The sequence below is a fragment of the Erithacus rubecula genome, assembly GCF_903797595.1.
Source record: "Erithacus rubecula genome assembly, chromosome: 3".
In the NCBI taxonomy this organism is placed as follows: Eukaryota; Metazoa; Chordata; class Aves; order Passeriformes; family Muscicapidae; genus Erithacus; species Erithacus rubecula.
In genome coordinates, this window is record NC_136689.1 from 2,402,570 (window position 1) to 2,420,522 (window position 17,953).

The 17,953-nt window shown below is 39.4% G+C and overlaps 1 protein-coding gene across 8 annotated transcripts in view; it reads right to left on the reverse strand.

Moving 5' to 3' along the window:
* Positions 1-357: 357 nt before the first annotated feature.
* Positions 358-17,953, reverse strand: part of NKTR (natural killer cell triggering receptor) — a 34,036-nt gene continuing 16,440 nt past the window's right edge. For 2 of the 8 annotated variants that reach the window (XM_079300488.1, XM_079300489.1), the window contains 11 exons: positions 13,408-13,437; positions 12,449-12,594; positions 11,332-11,554; positions 10,739-10,805; positions 9,517-9,604; positions 7,992-8,137; positions 4,197-7,109; positions 3,532-3,627; positions 3,357-3,416; positions 2,363-2,461; positions 358-654 (listed from right to left, as the gene is read on the reverse strand). In XM_079300488.1, coding sequence (XP_079156614.1) covers positions 576-654; positions 2,363-2,461; positions 3,357-3,416; positions 3,532-3,627; positions 4,197-7,109; positions 7,992-8,137; positions 9,517-9,604; positions 10,739-10,805; positions 11,332-11,554; positions 12,449-12,451 — 3,774 coding nt within the window. In that variant the 5' untranslated portion in view covers positions 12,452-12,594; positions 13,408-13,437 and the 3' untranslated portion in view covers positions 358-575. Of the gene's footprint in view, positions 655-2,362; positions 2,462-3,356; positions 3,417-3,531; positions 3,628-4,196; positions 7,110-7,991; positions 8,138-9,516; positions 9,605-10,652; positions 10,806-11,331; positions 11,555-12,448; positions 12,595-13,407; positions 13,438-15,845; positions 15,869-17,953 lie in introns of those variants that run through there. The other 6 variants (XM_079300491.1, XM_079300490.1, XM_079300492.1 and 3 more) reach the window with 6 other exon arrangements.

Consider the following 17,953-nt stretch of genomic DNA (forward strand, 5'->3'; position numbering starts at 1 on the left):
TTGTCAGTTTGACATTTCCCCCTGAGCATCAGCTCACCTTTGCCAGCAGAATTCCAGAACATCACAGTTCAGGAGGGATTAAGACAGAGTGGCAGGCTTTGTTTTGTTCACCTATATCCTGTGTAGAATGCAATAATCAACAAACAAGACAGCATGGAAACAGCTTCCAGCAATAAAAAAAAGCATTTTCATCAACTAGAAATGGCAGCCTTTTTAAGAAATTGACTTCACAGTTTAATAGTTGCTAGCACATCTTTCCTAAGGTGTTTATAAACAGACTTGAAGACAGTTCTGACTGCTGTACCCAAAAAGTGGTGGCAGCAATTCTAAGTGTCATTCATGGCTTGGAAAAGCTGATTCAAGGAAACCAAACTGGGATTTTTTATTATTACTTTGTAAAAGTTGCATTTGACATTAAAAAAAAAATAAAAAATAACATCAGCTGTCGAGCTCAGTCCTTCTCTTTGTAAGCAGAGAGTTGAGCTAATTCAGCAAACAACCTTCATTTGTGACATAGTCAGAACAGTTTTTTTGAATGTAACACTGAAAAAACTTCTGGAAAGCAGTTTCCATCCTCAGCTGTATCTGCTGCTCTCACTGGGGCTCCTGTTGTTGGAGTAGCTGCGGTCGCTGTCGCTGTCGGAGCCGTAGGATCTGCAAGGAGGAAAAAAAATCATTTCAGTGCCTCAAAGCTGCATTTGAGCTTCAAATTTAAAATTGCATCATGTTAAAAAAGTTGCCACGGATAAGCAAACACACCAGTGTTTTACAGGATTGTATTTGTTGTAAGTGAAGGATTCGTTAAAGGATATTCAAAATGGAAATAATCATTAACTCCATATGATGAAAACTCTCTGTAACTCAAGACAAACTGTTTGCAACTTCTTGCTTTCTCTGTTACAGTTAAAACCATCCAAAATTAATGTTTTTAATAAAAGCTCATTGAGCTGAGTGAGAAGTGTATTCTAACAAGTGGAATTTTACACTGCAAGCATTTCTCAACTGGGATAATTTCACAAATCCTTGATTTATGTATTTGATTTTCTTGTTTGAAGGAGGGTCTTAAAAATTAGGCCCCATAACCACAACAGAGGTGTGTTTGTGTGTCTGCAGTGTGGAAATTGTATTTAAAATGTTTTGGCTCCTCCAGACAAATTCCAAGCTCAGCACCTGGCCAAATGTCAACACAGAGCCCAGATGGTTTCAGACAAGCCACAGGACACGTTCAAATTACACAGAACAAGCTTTCAGAGCTTTCCCAGCCTCCAGCCTGCAAGGGAAGCTTTCTAAGTGAAAGGTGAGCATTTCCTAATCTCACACTGAAGCTCCTCAGTTTAATAAAGCAATGGTTTTTAAGTTTATTTCCACATTCTTCATTAAATCTCATTAATTTTCCCTTCAACACAAGATGAAAGTTGTCTTGTGCAAATGGGTGAGAGCAAAGTCCATTAAGAGTTGGTATAAAGCTGAGAAAAATTCATATGAGGACAGGATGGAAATGTACAGTAGTCTTAGAAACCTGATTTATGACTAATAGGGGGCATATTAAAAGGTATAAAACAAATCATCAGGGATATTAAATGTATCTACAACTCTCCATATCTCTGATCTCTGTGAAATGTGCTCACTTACACTTTTATAAATCCCCTGGACTGAGGAGAGTAAAATTTATTCTAAACTCATCAGATTTGCAGGTAAAAATATTCTTTCAAAATACATTCTAGGAAGTTAAAAATTAAATCTGGATTGTGGCAAAACTTTTAATTTCCCTTCCAGATTGTTTTAAATCCACTTCTGCAGTGTAATCAAAAAGAATTTACCATCCAGTGGAATTCTCTGTATAGCACACAGCTTTTAATCCATAACAGAGCACTGGATTTAAATCTTGAGAGCTATATGGGTTTTAAGAAACACTTGATGTTATTAAAAAACCAGATCATAGAATCATTAAGGTTGGCAAAGACCTTGAGATCACCAAGTCCAATGGTTAACCCAGCCCCACTGTCTTCACTACTAAACCATGTCCCCAATGCCATTTCCACAAGTTTTTGACACTTCCAGGGATGGGGACTTCATCCTTTCCATGGGAAAAGGTGCCAATTCTGAATGCATGGACACAATGAACTGAAAATCAACTTTCTCTTATCCTGGCTGCTTCCCCATCCTCATATTTGCAATATGAGAACTTCCGACTTCCTCGCTCACACGCACGCTCTGATTTTAATCTTAATTTGACTTGAATTATTCCTTTTGCTGAGTGTTTTCTTCTTTTGATGAGGAAGAAACCAGCACTGTGGCCTTGTTAAACATCCTGTGTTTGTGTTCAGCAAATCCTCGTGCACCAAAGCAGGGTCAGACCCACCTGGATCTCCGGTCGTAGCTCCGGGATCTCCGGTAGCTGTCGCTCCTCTTGCTCCTGCTCCGACTCCTGCTGTAGTAACTGTCATAGGTGTAGGACCTGCTTTAAAGGGGGGACAAAAGTACTTGTGAATTCACAATTTCTGGTCTAAAATGCTGGTTTAAAGGATATTTGTATAGAAACATGAGGGGCTATATAGAAATTACTTTCAAAGATGCAGCGAACAATTCTACACTTTATAAAGGTTTTCACACAACAACAATCTTCAAAATAACTAAAAATCTCAAATTTGATTAGGAAGGACATACTAAGCATTTATAAAATTTAGTGCTCTTTTTTTTTCTAGTAAAATTCTTGTTTGCTAATACTTCTGAAAGCTATCAAAGTGATTCCATTTATAATTCAATTATATTTAAAAAAACAAAAGCAAGTATGTTCACTACTACTTGCAGCATTACCTGCAACTGTAATGTCAGGATGGTTTGGTTTTTTTCAGCTTTTGAAAATGTCCTGTGTTCATTTTGCTTTAATTCAAGTTGCCATCATGGTATTATAATAATAATTTTAAGTACTACATGTCCCTGGAAGTGTCCAAGGCCAGGCTGGATGGGGCTTGGAGCATCCTGATCTAGGGGGTTGCAGGGGGTTGGAACTGGATCATCTTTAAAGTCCTGTCTAACCCAAACCATTCTGGGTTTCTATGAGATAAAAGCAAACTTAAAAAGGATTTTTTTAATATTAAAAAACATGTATTTAGATATGCACTTGCATTACAGTATGTATAATAATAATAATTCGGTAGTATTTTATATATGTATAAATAATATAGGTATATAAGTATAATAATAATAGGTAGTATGTATGATAATAGTATCATGTACAACAACTATGTAATGAAGTCTACTTTAAAGAAATATAAATAAAAGTACACTTTTAGTAAGGTGATTTGATGGGCAGCACATTTCTTGCAGAGCTTGTACAAAAGGACAATCCATACCTGGATCGACTGTGGTGACCATAGGAACTGCTCCAGGATCGGCTCCTGCTATAGCTCCGACTGACAAAATCCAAAGCACAGAGGGGTTTTTAGTCAGCAGAAACCACAAGTGCTGAAGAGAGCAGGGGCAGAGGGGGCACAGGAGGAGGAGAAATGTGCAGCTGGATGAACTCACCTGCGGCTCTTGTAGCTGTGGTAGGAGCTGCTGCGGCTCCGGGAGCGATCCCTGCTGTACCAGCCCCGGCTCCGGCTCCTCGAGTAGCTCCTGGACCTACAACACCAGGGGAGAACACAACTGAGGAGAGCAGCAGAAAGGGGGAACCAGGAGAAGTTTTGAATCTTTAGGGTTTTAGCTGAATGTTTATTTCATACTTGATAGATGATACGGTCACTGAGTTGATCCGAGGGCTGGAGCCAGGCTGGGAGAGCTGGGGGTGTTCATCTGGAGAAGGGAAGGTTCCAGGGAGAGCTCAGAGCCCTTCCAGGGACTAAAGGGGCTCCAGAAGCTGGAGAGGGATTGGGGACAAGGGCCTGGAGTGACAGAAAAAGGAGGACACTTCACACTAACACAGGGTGCCCAGAGAAGCTATGGCTGCCCCTGGATATATGCAAATCCAGGCTGGACAGTGCTTGGAGCATCCTGGGATGGTGGAAGTTCCATCCTATGGCCGGGGGTGGAACTGGATGGGTTTTAAGGTCCCTTCTAACCCAAATGACTCTGTGGTTCTATATGACAGGACTGTTAAAAAACCAAAAACCACGATCTGAAAAGCATTCCCTGAAAATGTAGGGACATTCAATTGGCCAGGGCTGGCTGTGGAAGCAGCACAAGCTTCTCACCTATATGAATATGTAGAACTTCGGGATCGACTTCTGGAGTGACTGTAGGATATGGACCTTGTTCTGTGTCTGGATTTAGACTCAGATTTACTTCGTGACCTGCTGAGACTCCTGGAAGGGCTGTTGTCATCTCTGCTTGGAGATTCCTCCTCACTGGAACTTTCTTGGTTCCTTGGCCGACGATTCAGCCGGGCTGTTTTCCTCACTTCATCAAAAAGAGACCCAGGCCTTACTTTATTTTTTGCTTTTATTTCAATTCTTAAACCTGCTGGTTTAGGCTCTGGTACTGGCACTACATTTTTAACCTCCGTGGTTGTATTAATTGTTGCTGGTTTTAAATTACCAACACCTTGCAAAGGCTTCCATTTATTGTCTATCATATTGCTCAGTGTATTTTCAGAAATTTCATTTTTTAAACTACAGTCTTTAGCACCAGACACAGGGGCAGAGTTATTTTCTTGCCTTCCCGTTTCTTTTTCTTCTTTAATATTAATAAAGTCTCTTATGTTGTTTCCCAGCTTGACAGCATCTTGCTCAGGGGTCTCAACCTGTAACTCTTTTTTCACACCAGCACTTAAAGGTTTAGCAGTGAGAATGACAGGAGACAAAACATCCACATCCACCTTCCCCGGCGAGTTACGATCCGGAGTACAAATCTCCATGTTGTCATCTGTCTGAATAACATCTTCCAGCCCATTCTGGTTATTTTCTTGTTTAATCTCACTCTTACAGGCAGCCACATTTATTCCTGAGTTTAAAATACCAGCTGAAGTGCTTGTTTCAATGGGCTCTTTATTAAGGTTGCTGCGATCTGGTGAGGCCTCACATGTGGTGGTTTTATCTAAAAGGTTTTCATTCACATATGACTTTTCACCATTTCCCATTTTATCTGTGACTATTTCATCCTTTTCATAAACTTGTTTTTTATCCTTTATGTCCCTGCTAAGCTGCTTTTCTTTTTTATCATCCTTAGTAACCGGCTTTTCATTTATCTCATCGTCCTCTTCTTCCCCAAACTCAAGGGGGGGCTGCCAATGAAACGTTTCTTTTCTTTTCTGGACTTTGTGTTTTTTCTCCTTTTTGCCTTTCGATTTTTCTTTTGCTTTTTTGGAATGTGATTTTTTAGGAGTCTTTTTCAACCCGTGTTTGTGTTTTTTCGACTTGCCTCGAGTGTCTGCTGAGCTGGAACGAGAACTCTCAGACTCAGAAGATGACAACTGTTTGCTTGTCTTCCACGTGCAGTCAGAACTCAAAAAGCCCTCTGAGGAATGGGATTGTTTTTTTATCCTTTTGGTAACATTAAGCTCTGTGTCAGACCCTGAGGTGGCCTCTCCTTCTTCTTTCCCAGAGGAGAGTCTGGAGTCCCCCCTGTTACGCTTTGCCTCTCCTTTTTCAGAATTTGACTCCGAGTCCCATCTGCTGCCTGAGTAGGATTTGCGTTTTGTTCTTGTACCACGTCTGGGCTGCTCAGAGCACTTCTCCTTAGCTGCTTTCTTTTTGGAGTGATCAGAATCCTGCTCACCCTTGGATTTCTCCTCCACTCTCTCAGAATTTAAGCTATTTTTATCCTGTTTTTCAGCATCCCCTTCTTTTTCTTGGACCGCTCTGGCTTTGGCAGAGCGCTCGCTGTCGGAGGAGAAGTCTGAGGATGACAAACTGTCACTCTCCTTCAAGCCTTGGGAAGACTCATCATAATCCTTTGGATGCTCGTAAGGCAAAGTGCTCTCAGAGCTCGTTTCCTGCCTCAGTTTGAGGCCCCGAGCTTTGGGATCACTGGCTGTGGATTTCCTCCTGCTCCTGTGCCTGTCGTCATCGCTGAGGGAATAGTCGGATGTGGACTCGCTGTACCCCGACCTGTCACTGCGGTATTTACCTGGGGATGCTGACCTGCCAGAAGAAGGAGATTTCGTCCTTGAGCTCGATGGGCTTCTAGACCTTGAGTAAGATCTTGAGTATGAGCGGCTTGGAGAGGACCTGCTCCTGGACCTGGGCCAGCTCTCCGAGCTCCTGTCACTGCGGCCTTTGGAATACCCGCTCCGATCGCTCTCCGAGCTCCTCTCCTGCTTGCGGTAGGAGGAAGAGGTGTTGGCCTCCTTAACCACCACTAAATTGTAATTAGTTTGGGTGGGAATTAAGTGGGTTGTTTTAGCTTTCATCTCCTGAATTCGCTCGTACGATGGCTTCCAAGGTTTCTGCCCAGGTTTCCACCTTGAAGGTGGGGGGCTGTCACTTAAGGGTATGACAGGGAGGTTTTCTGGGACAACTGGTGGCACGATAACCTTGTCACTGGGCAGTATCACTGCTCGGACAGGCTCAGCAGCCTTGGTCAGCTTAGTGTCATTTAACCGTGCTGAGATGTTTCGTGGAGAATTGGGAACAGTCTTTTGCTGCCTGGGGTTAGAACTTGACCGTGATCTACTTCGAGATCGCGATGATTTAGAGGCTGATCTCGATCTAGAACTTCTTCTGGAGTAAGATCTCGATTTAGATCTAGACCTGGATCTGGACCTGTAGTACGATCGAGACCCTCTGCTTGATAAAGATGACAAGCTCTGGTCTTCCTTATCAGATTTAGACCAGTCTCTCCTGGATGAACGCCTGGAAGACAAGGAAGAAGAACGAGATTTCCTCTCACGATCACAAGATGATTTTGTCCTCCTGTGGAAGGAATGAGAGGACTCTACATCTGAGGAGGCTGATGTTTTCTTTTTCTTTGTTTGCTTGTGCTTCTTGAAATGCTTCTGCCTTTTAGATTTCTTTTTATGCTTCACTTTCTTTTTCTCTTTCCTGTGCTTCTTGTGATGGCTGGAGTATCTCACAGTGCTCAGATCAGCATAACCGTTATGGGACCAGGACCTGGATCTCCGGGACGCACTTCTCTCATCCCATCTGCTTGTACAGGGGTCACTCAGTCTGGAAAACACACAGATAGACCCTAGACTAAGTGCAAATTCTATAAAAACCCTTAGATAAAATTAAGTCTTTTTAAACTAAGTTTGCATAAACCCTAGCATACACACTTTAATAGCGGAGAATTGCTTTGAGATCCTTACACTCATTCTAAGATATATTTTTTACACTCATTTTAAGATATAGAATTCATCGCTATCAAGTGCTACTTCCCCCTAAGAAATAAATCAGCCTACACCCACAAATCTTGCAAATTTTATGACCCGTGTAAAGAGATTTAAAGTTTTAATTACCCCAGTCTGCAGGACTTTGACCTCTACAACTACAGGATCCTTCAACCATATTGAAATACAAGTCTTAAAACATATCCGTATATAAAAAAAAAAAAAAAATCAGAAACATTTGCAATTATTCACTAATAATTACATATAATACATTTAAGTTTTCCTTTTAAGATTTATCTTTGATAGAAACTCATATTTAGTATCAAGCCATCAGGAATTTTGGAGAGCTGACTTCCACCCATCAGAGTTGAAACTGCTGAAACATACAGCTAAATAAAGGTTTAGTGGAATCGATTGTTTTACTCCGAAGAAAACTTTGAGGATAAGGAAATCACTGATCTTTAAGGTTGGAAAAGACCAACACCATCACATCGTTCAGCACTAAAACATGTCCTCAGGTGCCACATCCAAATGTTTTCTGAACACTGATTCCACACTTCCCTGGGCGACCTGTTTTCTGCGAAAGAAAATTTCCTAATATCCAATCTAAACGTCTCCTGTCGGTTTTCTCTCATGCTGGTACTGAGGTGGTACATATCCACCATCCAGCAGGGCTTGCCAAAGGCCAGCACATCCCAAAGCTGTGTAGGGCTCCTCTTACTTGTCTCCTTTGCTCCACTTCTCCCCGCTGGGCGCTCGGTAGGTGCGCAGCCTCTGCATCTCCTCCTTCCAGTGGGGAGGGGTCTCGCTGCTCTCCTCATGGTCGGACTCGGAGCAGGAGCGGGAGCGCGGCGGGGTGTGATAGCGCTGGGCACAAACACACACAGCTGCAGCCAGGGCTCTGCACAGCCCGCTGCTGCTGCTCACACTCACAGCACTCTGACAGGGGACAGCAGCTCTCCCAGCTTTTCAAAACATGAAAGGAAGAATGGAGGAAGAGGCCACGGATCCCTTTTTGGAATAACGCAATTACTGCAGATAACCACCCTCGGGTTTTTTAAGCACAGATGTTTCATTTTAGTCAGACACTTCACGGTTTGTAGGAGTGAAGACAAAACCCCATTTCAAAAGTTACAACTCTTCAGAAATGGGAACCCAGATTAAGTCACTTGAAAACAATTAAAAAATAGAAAGCTGAACACAAAAACTCACAAAAAAACCCCCCAAACTCTTTCACAAAAAAGAGCAATGAAGCTTCACATTAAAAAAATTATGCTTAGGTAGAGCATTTAAGTAGGCAACAAGAGCTACTCGTGCAGCAGAGAAAGAAGAACTCTGCTATTGCTAACTCATTATTTTCCATTACCCAGTGGGATACACACTTAGGTAAATTCTGTGAGGAAATCAGATGCTCCTTGACTCAATAAAAGCACATCTGGATTTGACTCAATTATTTTGAGCCACTTATAAAGCAGTAAAAATGGGACAAAAAAAAGTGTCGTCCCCCAGAATAAAAATCACAAAGATGCATGTATTTATTTATCCAGGTTTACAGAAGTAATTAAGACATCCTTCTTACATATAAAAAAAGCCCCAACAAAATCAAGATAACCTGAGCTTCCCTACTGTTTCAGCTGAAGCAATGACTACTTAAAAAACAACTTTTATAGAAGAATGGGCTGAAAGATTGCAGGATGTCATGACCTTCCTAATTCTCACATTTTACACTCTGGAGTCTTGTGGATCTACAGGTAAGTATTCTGAGAAACATCAATGAACTTCACCTGGACAGCAACTGTGCTAATAAACACTATTAGAGATGGAACAGAAATGTGTTTCTCCAACTCCCAGCCCTAAGTGACATCTTTTATCATTCATAATTTTGCTGAGAGGGTGCCAAAAAGATGAAAAAAAGACAGAAACCTCAATATCTGGCAAATACCAATTCCCCTCAGCTTTAAGTTATTTTTCCCCAAGTCTTTATTTACATAAGTATTTCCAAACATTCCATTTAGGCTTTTTTTTTTTTTTCCCCAAACAATCTTTAAGTAAAAAACCAGTAACAGGAAGGATGGAAAAGTGTTACAACATCAACTACCTGACAGGATTTCAATGCTTTCTAAACTGGATCCTACAACATGTAAATAAAGTGTCATACAAAGCCCTCCAAGGAAATTCAAAGCTGAAAGTCAGGGAAGATACTCTGGGTGAGAGGAAATAAAGAAATAAATAAAATTGTCACATACTATTGTGCCTCTTCCTTTAATTTTTCGTCCAGATTTAGAGACTGATGGTTTCTGGTCAGTCAGAACTGGTGCAGCATCAAGAAGCTTCCTACATAAATTAATAAAGTATGAAGTTACACAGAAAAAAAAAACCAAAAACTTACAATTAGTTTAAGTTAAAAATGAGAACTATTCATCATCTTATTCATTTATTTTCAGACAGCATTCAGTGTTTTTTTTTTTTTTTTTCAAGAAACAAAGCAAGAGAGTTCTGCAACAAAAAGCAAATCAACATGTATTTGTTTTCAACCAAATGTGCAGCCTGGACTCTTGACACAGAAATTAATGCTAAAAATGAACTTACAAAACACTGTCACAAGAGGTTAACTCATGTTTGGGGCACAAATCCTGAAGATAACATGGGCAGAAGAGTTTCAGGATCTCACTTCAGGATAGTTCACAGGTTCTAAAGCTTTGCTTCTTTCAGCTTGTGCAATATCCCCAAAAGTAGTTAGCAAATCTTTGGGAATGAGAGTGATGATCCAAGAAAAGACTTACAGGAATCTGTACCATTAAGGGAAATTAAAAAACCCAACACCAAACAAACCCAGCATTGATTTCAGAGGTATCTGGCACTGTATTGGATTAGCTCAGTTACAAAAGCAAGGAAATTTGACAGTGGAGGTACAAAACACATTGAAAGTATCTTGTGAACTTGTGACTTCCTTTGTAGCAAAAGAAGAGGATTTTCTTTTATTCTCAAACACTGACAAGTCATAAAATTCCAGGTGATTGATTCTGAACCAAAGTTTCTTCATCATTCAAAGAAAGATGAAAAATCACCTCTCCCAATTCCAAGTTTCCCTTGCAATCAAGTATTTCCTGTGCTTTGCATTGCATGATTACCTCTGAAATTATTAATTAATTGTTTGTAATTGAGTTTAACATCCTTAAAGATCAATGAAATCATCTTGAGATCTCACTGAAAACCCCTGGCACAGGTCACAAGGCACATCACAAAGCAAACTGGAAAAAGGACAATTAAATCATGCAGCAATCCTGACACTGCAGGCAGCAGCACCAGGAAGAGAATGTTAACAGGAATATTTCATGCAGAGTTTTCAGCAAGGCAGAATAAAAAGCTCAGAGTTCCTTACGGTTCAGGCTCTACATTGACAACAGGCACATCTCTTCTGAGCAAAAATCTATTTTCAGGCACTGGGGGGATTTCTTCAGGACGTACCACGGGCTTGTCCCGCTTTGTGCTAAGGTCGACTTTGTCTGTGACATCACTCTTGTCAGAAAGGCTGCTAAGGGAAAGAGCAGGGTGAGAAATCACCATTAGCTGGAAAAAATCCCTTTTCTCACTGGATTCCAAAACAAGATGCAGCAAACTTAAAGTTGGCTTAACTTAAAATGTGTTCCACAATCCATTTTAGGCTAAAGAAAGTTTAGTTCTTGCTTTATAGCACATAATTCTGCTTTTCATTTACAGCTTGTTGTGAAATATTTTTTTAAATATATCAAATATATGTATAAAGTTCTGCAATTTGTCTAAAGTCTCACTTTTACACAGGTGTGCTGAGCTCTGAATAGTTTCACATGCTGGGATTTAGTTATTTCAACATCACTCTTGCTTCTATCTACAAAGATCTTCAATTTCATGGAAAACTAAACAACAAGCTCAGCTTTAGGCATTTTTGTTCGTTTACAAAATCATGCACTAAACCCCAAACTTAAAAAAGTATTTTCATATTTACTGCTTGAGCACTTCATGAAAACAAAGCAGTATTCCCCAGATTTCACTGCAATTGTTAAATTGAAGAGAGCAGTCACCGTCTTTGGCTTGAGGTTCGCTTGCACCTTGGATCCTCTTTCTTCCTCTCCTCCTTCCTTCGTTTCCTGGATTGTTTGGTTTTAGCTCTTCTTTTTCTCTTTCTCCTCCTGCTCCTTTCATTCTCAGCCTCACTCTCAGATGAGGATTCTGAAGAGCTGGATGCACTGGAGGAGGATTCTGAGGCTTCTGAGTCAGAGCAAACTTTCTTCTTCTTCTCCAAAGCTTGAAGAGATATTTTCAGTTTACACTGTGCACACTTGTGTGCATGTAAAAGCACAAAGCACACAATTTTATAATGCATAAATACACAAATGGGCTGTTTCAGAGAAGCTCTGTGAATTTTTTCCCCAATATTAAATAATCATAATAAAAACTAATCTGATTGTGCCCAGTCTAAATCCATTTTCCAGCAAAGACAGAATACGTAGATAAGCAAAAACCACTAATAGCAAAAAAAATTAGGTGCACTTGGAAACAATGCACAGGTTGCAAATCAAAGATTAAAAACAAATTAGTTGCTGGCTCAGTTGTGTGTTTTTTATTTTTAAAACCTTGTCATTTTCTCTTTTCTGCATCCTCACACTTTTGCACTATGGTTTTTCTTGACACTCTGTAAAGGATCTAAATAACCATCTTATCCTTATGGAAAATCAGAAATTAGGTAGAAAATGCTAACTTTTAACACTCCATTAATTCCCAGAGACTGTCTAGACATAGATTTAAGAACATTTATTCACTATGAATCTTCATGAAAAGGAAAATAAGCTCAACCACATATATTGTATATATTAACTTCACAGAATCTTAAAATAAACCTTTGGAAAGTGCACAAAATTCAACTTTATGTCTTGTTCTTTTAAATACAGAAAAATAGCTTTTTGTTCCTTTTTGAGTTTGTCATGTCCATCTCTAACCTGAACAGGGGATAAATGTTGAGGATAGAATTTTTTTTTCTTTTTTGTTGCTGTGCCACCCTCTCTTAGATCTGCGTTTTACAGGCTCGCAAGAATTAATTAAGATTCTGCAATTTACCAAAATGATTTTTTAGCTGCTGGTGGGATTTTTGTACTCTCTGAGAACATGGGCAGCAGTAATTTTGGGAAAGCTGGCACTCACCATCTTTAGCTGACCTGGTGACCAGCACCCCACAGTCAATGACTCTCACATCTGCGTAGGGCCTGCTGGCAGTATCAGTTTTGAGATTTTCTATCTGTTCTATGACTTCAAACCCAGAAATAACCAGTCCAAAGACAACGTGCACACTGCAGAAATAAAGTATGTACAAAGCACAAAACAGCTATGAATCACTGTAATGATTGCCCAGTTAATTTCACATTTTAAAAAATCAGTCTGAGGTAGAAACATTGAGAGTTCTTAATGCATTAAATAAGATTTTTTTAAAATTATTTTAACATGGACAACAATGCTGAGATTTTATGCAATGTGAAACAAAGATCCACTCTGACATCAAGTATTTCCCTCAAATTGAAGCAGTCTCCTCTCCTCTACAAGGGCAGGGTAAACAGATTATAATTCCTAACCCACCCTTCTATTTTTGCAGTTTTGTGCAATAGAGATCAAAAGCCCAGCTATAAACATGACAAAAGCCCTCCCCAGAGAAGGAGAATTTATAGATCTCTACAAACCCAGGATAAAATTCCCCCCAGGCACTGTAGAGACAGTTAAAATAAAGGAATCCTTGGTTTTGTTCTATGGTACCACATTTTTCTCTCTGTCTTCCATTTGCCCCATAAATTGTAAGCATAAAACATGCCCCAAAAGAGATGACTGCTCAAATACATCAAACTTGGCAATACAACTCCCAGATTTATGGGCTGAGGGTAGCAACAAGTTTTAAAGAAATAATCTTAGGATTTAAGACAATTCAAGTTTTTGTCCAGCTTTAGGAAATAAGTTGTGACTTGAAATTTTTATAGAACTGAAACTTTTGTTTTCCATCCTGTCCCATTGTATAATCTTCCACAGAATTAAGGATTTGTTTCCCCATTGTTGTCAACTTTCAATATAACCTTCAAACTTCAGCAATCATTTGAGAAATTGGAAAGGATTCTCACCCATCCAGATGAGGAGCAGGTTTTGTTGTTCTGTTGGACAAACAGCAAGATGGGAAGATGGTAAAATAAAATAAAATCAGGGATTCAGATGAAGTAAAAGAGGAGAATGACACAGAAAAAAAAAAAAAAAAAAAAAAAAAAAAGAGGTGAAGGTAAGACAAAAATAGTGAAAAAACACAGTTAAATACATGGCATTAACAAATTTAAATTACAGATTATATACACAGGCTTTCTTAAAACTTTTACATGGTATTTGTCTGAAGTTTAGCTAAGTGTGCATACTGAAAGCTGTACCAAGTATCATTTCATGCATGCAGCAAACAATTTCCAAATGTCTTTAAATACACATTTAATGTAACTTTATGATTTTTAATCACAGAGAAGATACAATTTGGTGATAAATATTAGGTGACCAGTGGGATTTAAATGTTTCTGAGCTTGTTAGCTTCTTAGATTGCAAGGTCACTTTAAAGACAGTTTATTTAATAAAAGAAGAATTATGGTATGTGAGAGATTCTCTGCTTTTCCTCACCTCCCACCACTTCTTTCTCACTCACCATTTACCTGCTTGGCCTCCTGACTCAGAATACAAAGCAATATTTCTGTCTTAAATCAAACACTTCAGCTCAAAAACTCACAGGCTTCCCAAAAATCAACAGCAGACATTCTGTGCCACCTACACTTCACTGATAAATGCAGATTTCCTCCCTGTTTTTCAGCTTCTCACACTGAGCTTGAATGGAAAATGCAACTGTCTTTTGTACAAATTTTTTGGATTCTAATGCTGTGAATCCTTTTCCAAAGCCAAACTAAAGTTACTTCTCCAAGTGAGCCAGAATTCCTGCTATGCAGGAATACTGAGTAAAGAACATCAGAACCTGCTCAAATATTGGGGGAGAAATTAAACATATATAGAAATAGCTTTTCAAATCACTTTATTAATATGTGAAAACATTCTTCCTCTCTCTCTCTCTCCTCCCAAGAACTATTGTACTTTTAAAGTGTTTTTTCCCTCTCAAATAATCACAGACAATTTTTCTAAATTTACAATAACACAGATTTGATACAAACAAGTCAGTTTTTCACTGTTAGAATAAAATATTACTTCTAAAACACTTCTCTTCCCTCGAGTTTTGAACTATTAGGCCACAAAACACTGCAGTACTGAACACATCCCAAAAGGTGGAACTGTGAATCAGGAGTACTTACACTCTTGATTTTTTAAATTTTTTTTAAAGCTTCAAATGTCAACCAGCCCATCCACTTCTGTAATACTGAATAATACTGAAAACTTCTTTGGGTTAATACAGGGGAATAAATGCTATTAACACAACATTAAATTTCTCAATAGCAGTGGGTGTTCTTTGATTTTTTTACTTGCTGACACAGCATATTGCTACAAAGAATAAAATCCTTACAGCTTTTGAAGCTCTTGAAGCAAGAGTTAACTGCATTAACAACCTGCTGTTAAGTAAACAGTTTAAGTGGGTTTAATTGTGAAGCTGATTTAAAGGGGTGAAAAAACAGAAGTGGGTTACTCCAATGAAACCAATAGCAGTGAAGACTTAGTGTTTAGAATTAGCTGGAAACAGCAATAGGCACAAACCCAGGGCTGGGGAGGCTGCAGGTGCTCCTGCCATGCTGCAGCAGCATTGGAGACTAATTAAGCAAATTACCTAAGCAGAGCTGCCTTTAGACTGCTCCTTGCTGAGCAGGGAAAGGGGTGGTTGGTGCATTGAAACATGCAGAGGTTTCCCCATTCCCCTGGCAAATTTGAGAGAGAATGGACAGGGCTTCTTTTCTTGTTCACCAAGAGGGGAACACGAGGAGAAGCTTTGTCCCAAAGTCCTTCCAGATGCACCACAAGGATTTGGTGAGAACAACTTCCCATGAGAGGCAGAGCCCCAAATCCTTGTGGTGCCTTTGAAAGGTTTCTCACCTCAGTGTTAGGGCTGTAATCTGACATTAATTCTGCAAAGGTGCACTTTGAATGAGCATTTCAAGGTTTGCTGCATCAATCCTTGAATATTTGCTTTGGCTTCAGAACTTAACCAGGAGCAAATCTACCTCCTGTCTTGGAACTATGGAAACCTAAAGTCATGATGAGTTCATCCCCCAAAATAATATTTTATTAGAATATTTCTATATAGAGCTCTTCTCAATGAAACCATTCAAAATCTGCCTTTTAATAGATACTGTTATGCAAGTTATTGACAGAAAGACAAAATACCTTGCTTCACTCAAGTTTAAATTGATTTAAGATACTGCTGAAGAGAAAATCATCATTTTGATAAAAAGCACCTTCTCACCCACCCCCCCCAAAAGAACCTCAGGCCTAACAAAGGGTTCAATGCACATAACAATATGATCAGAAAAACAAGAAAGATAAAAACAGAAAGAAAAGGAAAGGACACAGCCTTAGAGGAATGAGACATTACCTTTGGAGCGCACGATGTAACACTGTTTCTGTAAATTTTACACAAAAATGGCAGAAATAAATTGTAATACATTTTCAGACAAAACTGAGTCTATGTTTTATTAAATACAAGTTTTAAATTCATATTAATCAAGTTGTATGCAGAAAAAAAGGATGCCTAAAAGAGGGCTCTAAATTTTCTTTAGAATACAAGGTATACTTTGAAAACTAAAGTTCTCCTTAAAAACAAAAAGAAAACTCAAGGCAAAATCTACTGCAAAAAACAAACAGTTCGAAAGAGAATGCCCCCACACCCCTCTAAGTCTCACTCCAGCAAAAAATGCCCAACTTGAAGCAGATGAATAAGCAATTTCTGTGGGTTTATTCACATGCTTGCAGTTCCACAGGGGTTCAAAGGTTCTGCTGAATCCATTCCCAAGCAGAAACTTCCCAGGCTGGCACACAAACGTGTGGATTCACAAAGGAAACACAGCCAGGAAGTTCACAGCTTCAAACGTTTCAGAATTAGCTGACATCCTCCTCCTACTATGAAGCTTTTCTACAACTAAGAAAAAAATCTGTGTTTTCTCTAAAATAAGTGCATTGATTGCTTCAGTTCAGAATTTAGAACAAAAACCACATTGCAGGTGCAAAAAAGCCCAAACAGCTGCAGCAGCTGATAGTGGATTTGTCCTCTGGTGTAATTCTGAGCAGCAGCAATGTTTGAAAACTGCATTATCAGCTGAGCTTATCCATAGACCCCTCTCCCCCCAGTAAACTATCAGTGATTAATTATCTCTGCAGAGTCAAGCACTGAAATGAAATTTTTGTTACTGGTTACACACAAAAGTATCCTGGGAATGTTTTCATTTTTTCATAAACTTTTGATCAAGCTTATGTGAGCAGTGCACATGTACCAATAATGCTCAAAGATAATGCAACATCAGCTCCTTCCATTTGACATTTTTTCCTTTTTGTATCAGTCAACTATTCAATAATTAGCTCAAAAATCAGTAAAAAAGGGAAATTATTAACTGTTGATTAGAAAAATACCTGAGACACAAGAAAGGTATGAACTACTTTTAATGAGCTGGTAACATTCAGAAATAATTTGCAAAATCAAAACAAGAGTCCTCCCAAATTATTTTATCCTTCATTTAGCAGATCAAAGTGGTTCCTTTGTTTCAGTTTATGAACTGGGCATGGTATCACATGTTAAAACATTTTAAAAATAAAAAATCCTATTTAATTCTGAGTAAGAAAGCAGAGCTTGAAAGACACATTAAACCAACAACAACTTCAAGAAGAAAAAAAAAAAAAATCTGTCAGTAAGAGGAAATCACTCAAGTTTTAAATAGCTGTGGTACAGAGAGGCAAGAACTCCAAGCATTTGAACTGATAAGGAACAGAACCCAGGACTCCTCTTTAGGTTGCACTAAAGGCTTATTCCTCAGCAAACTAACAAGCAATAAAAGAATTATTAAACAAAACTTCCCTCTTTTAACAAAGAAGTTACTTTGTTTTGCTTCACCCTTCCCTCTGTAGGGGCACTTGTGGTTTATTACAAATGTAGCTTGGCAGATTTGGTGTGACAGGGGAACAGAGCTGAGCCCGTGGGAGGATCAGGAGTCTCATTCCTGTTCTTTTATTCCCTATTTTTCACCAGAGCTGCACTATTCTGTGAATTTCCTCACTGGCAGGTGGGGAATGGCCACAGGAATGATGGAATGGCTCTGAAGAGACAAGCTATTCCCAGATGAGCTGGACTGAGAAGGGAGCACACAGCTCCAGAACATCACCCAAAGGATGATGGCATTGAGCTGGAATATCCAGGAACAGCCCTGGATATCAGGGCTCTGTTTGGGCAGGGCTCCCCCAGTAACTGCTGCTGGTGTTGGCAGCAGCAATTCAAAGCAGCTACTGGAAATAAGAAAAAGAAAAGATTCTGGAGTGGTTCCTGTCAATCTCTGTCCCATTCTGTGGATTCTGTATCTCAGGACCCACATGGAAACAGAAACAGTCAGAGATTAGCACCCCCAGATGGGAACACTTGCAAAATCACTGAGAGTTCTACAGGGAAAAAAAATAAATAAATCAGAGTGGGGCTCCCTGAAAACACAGAGTCAATTT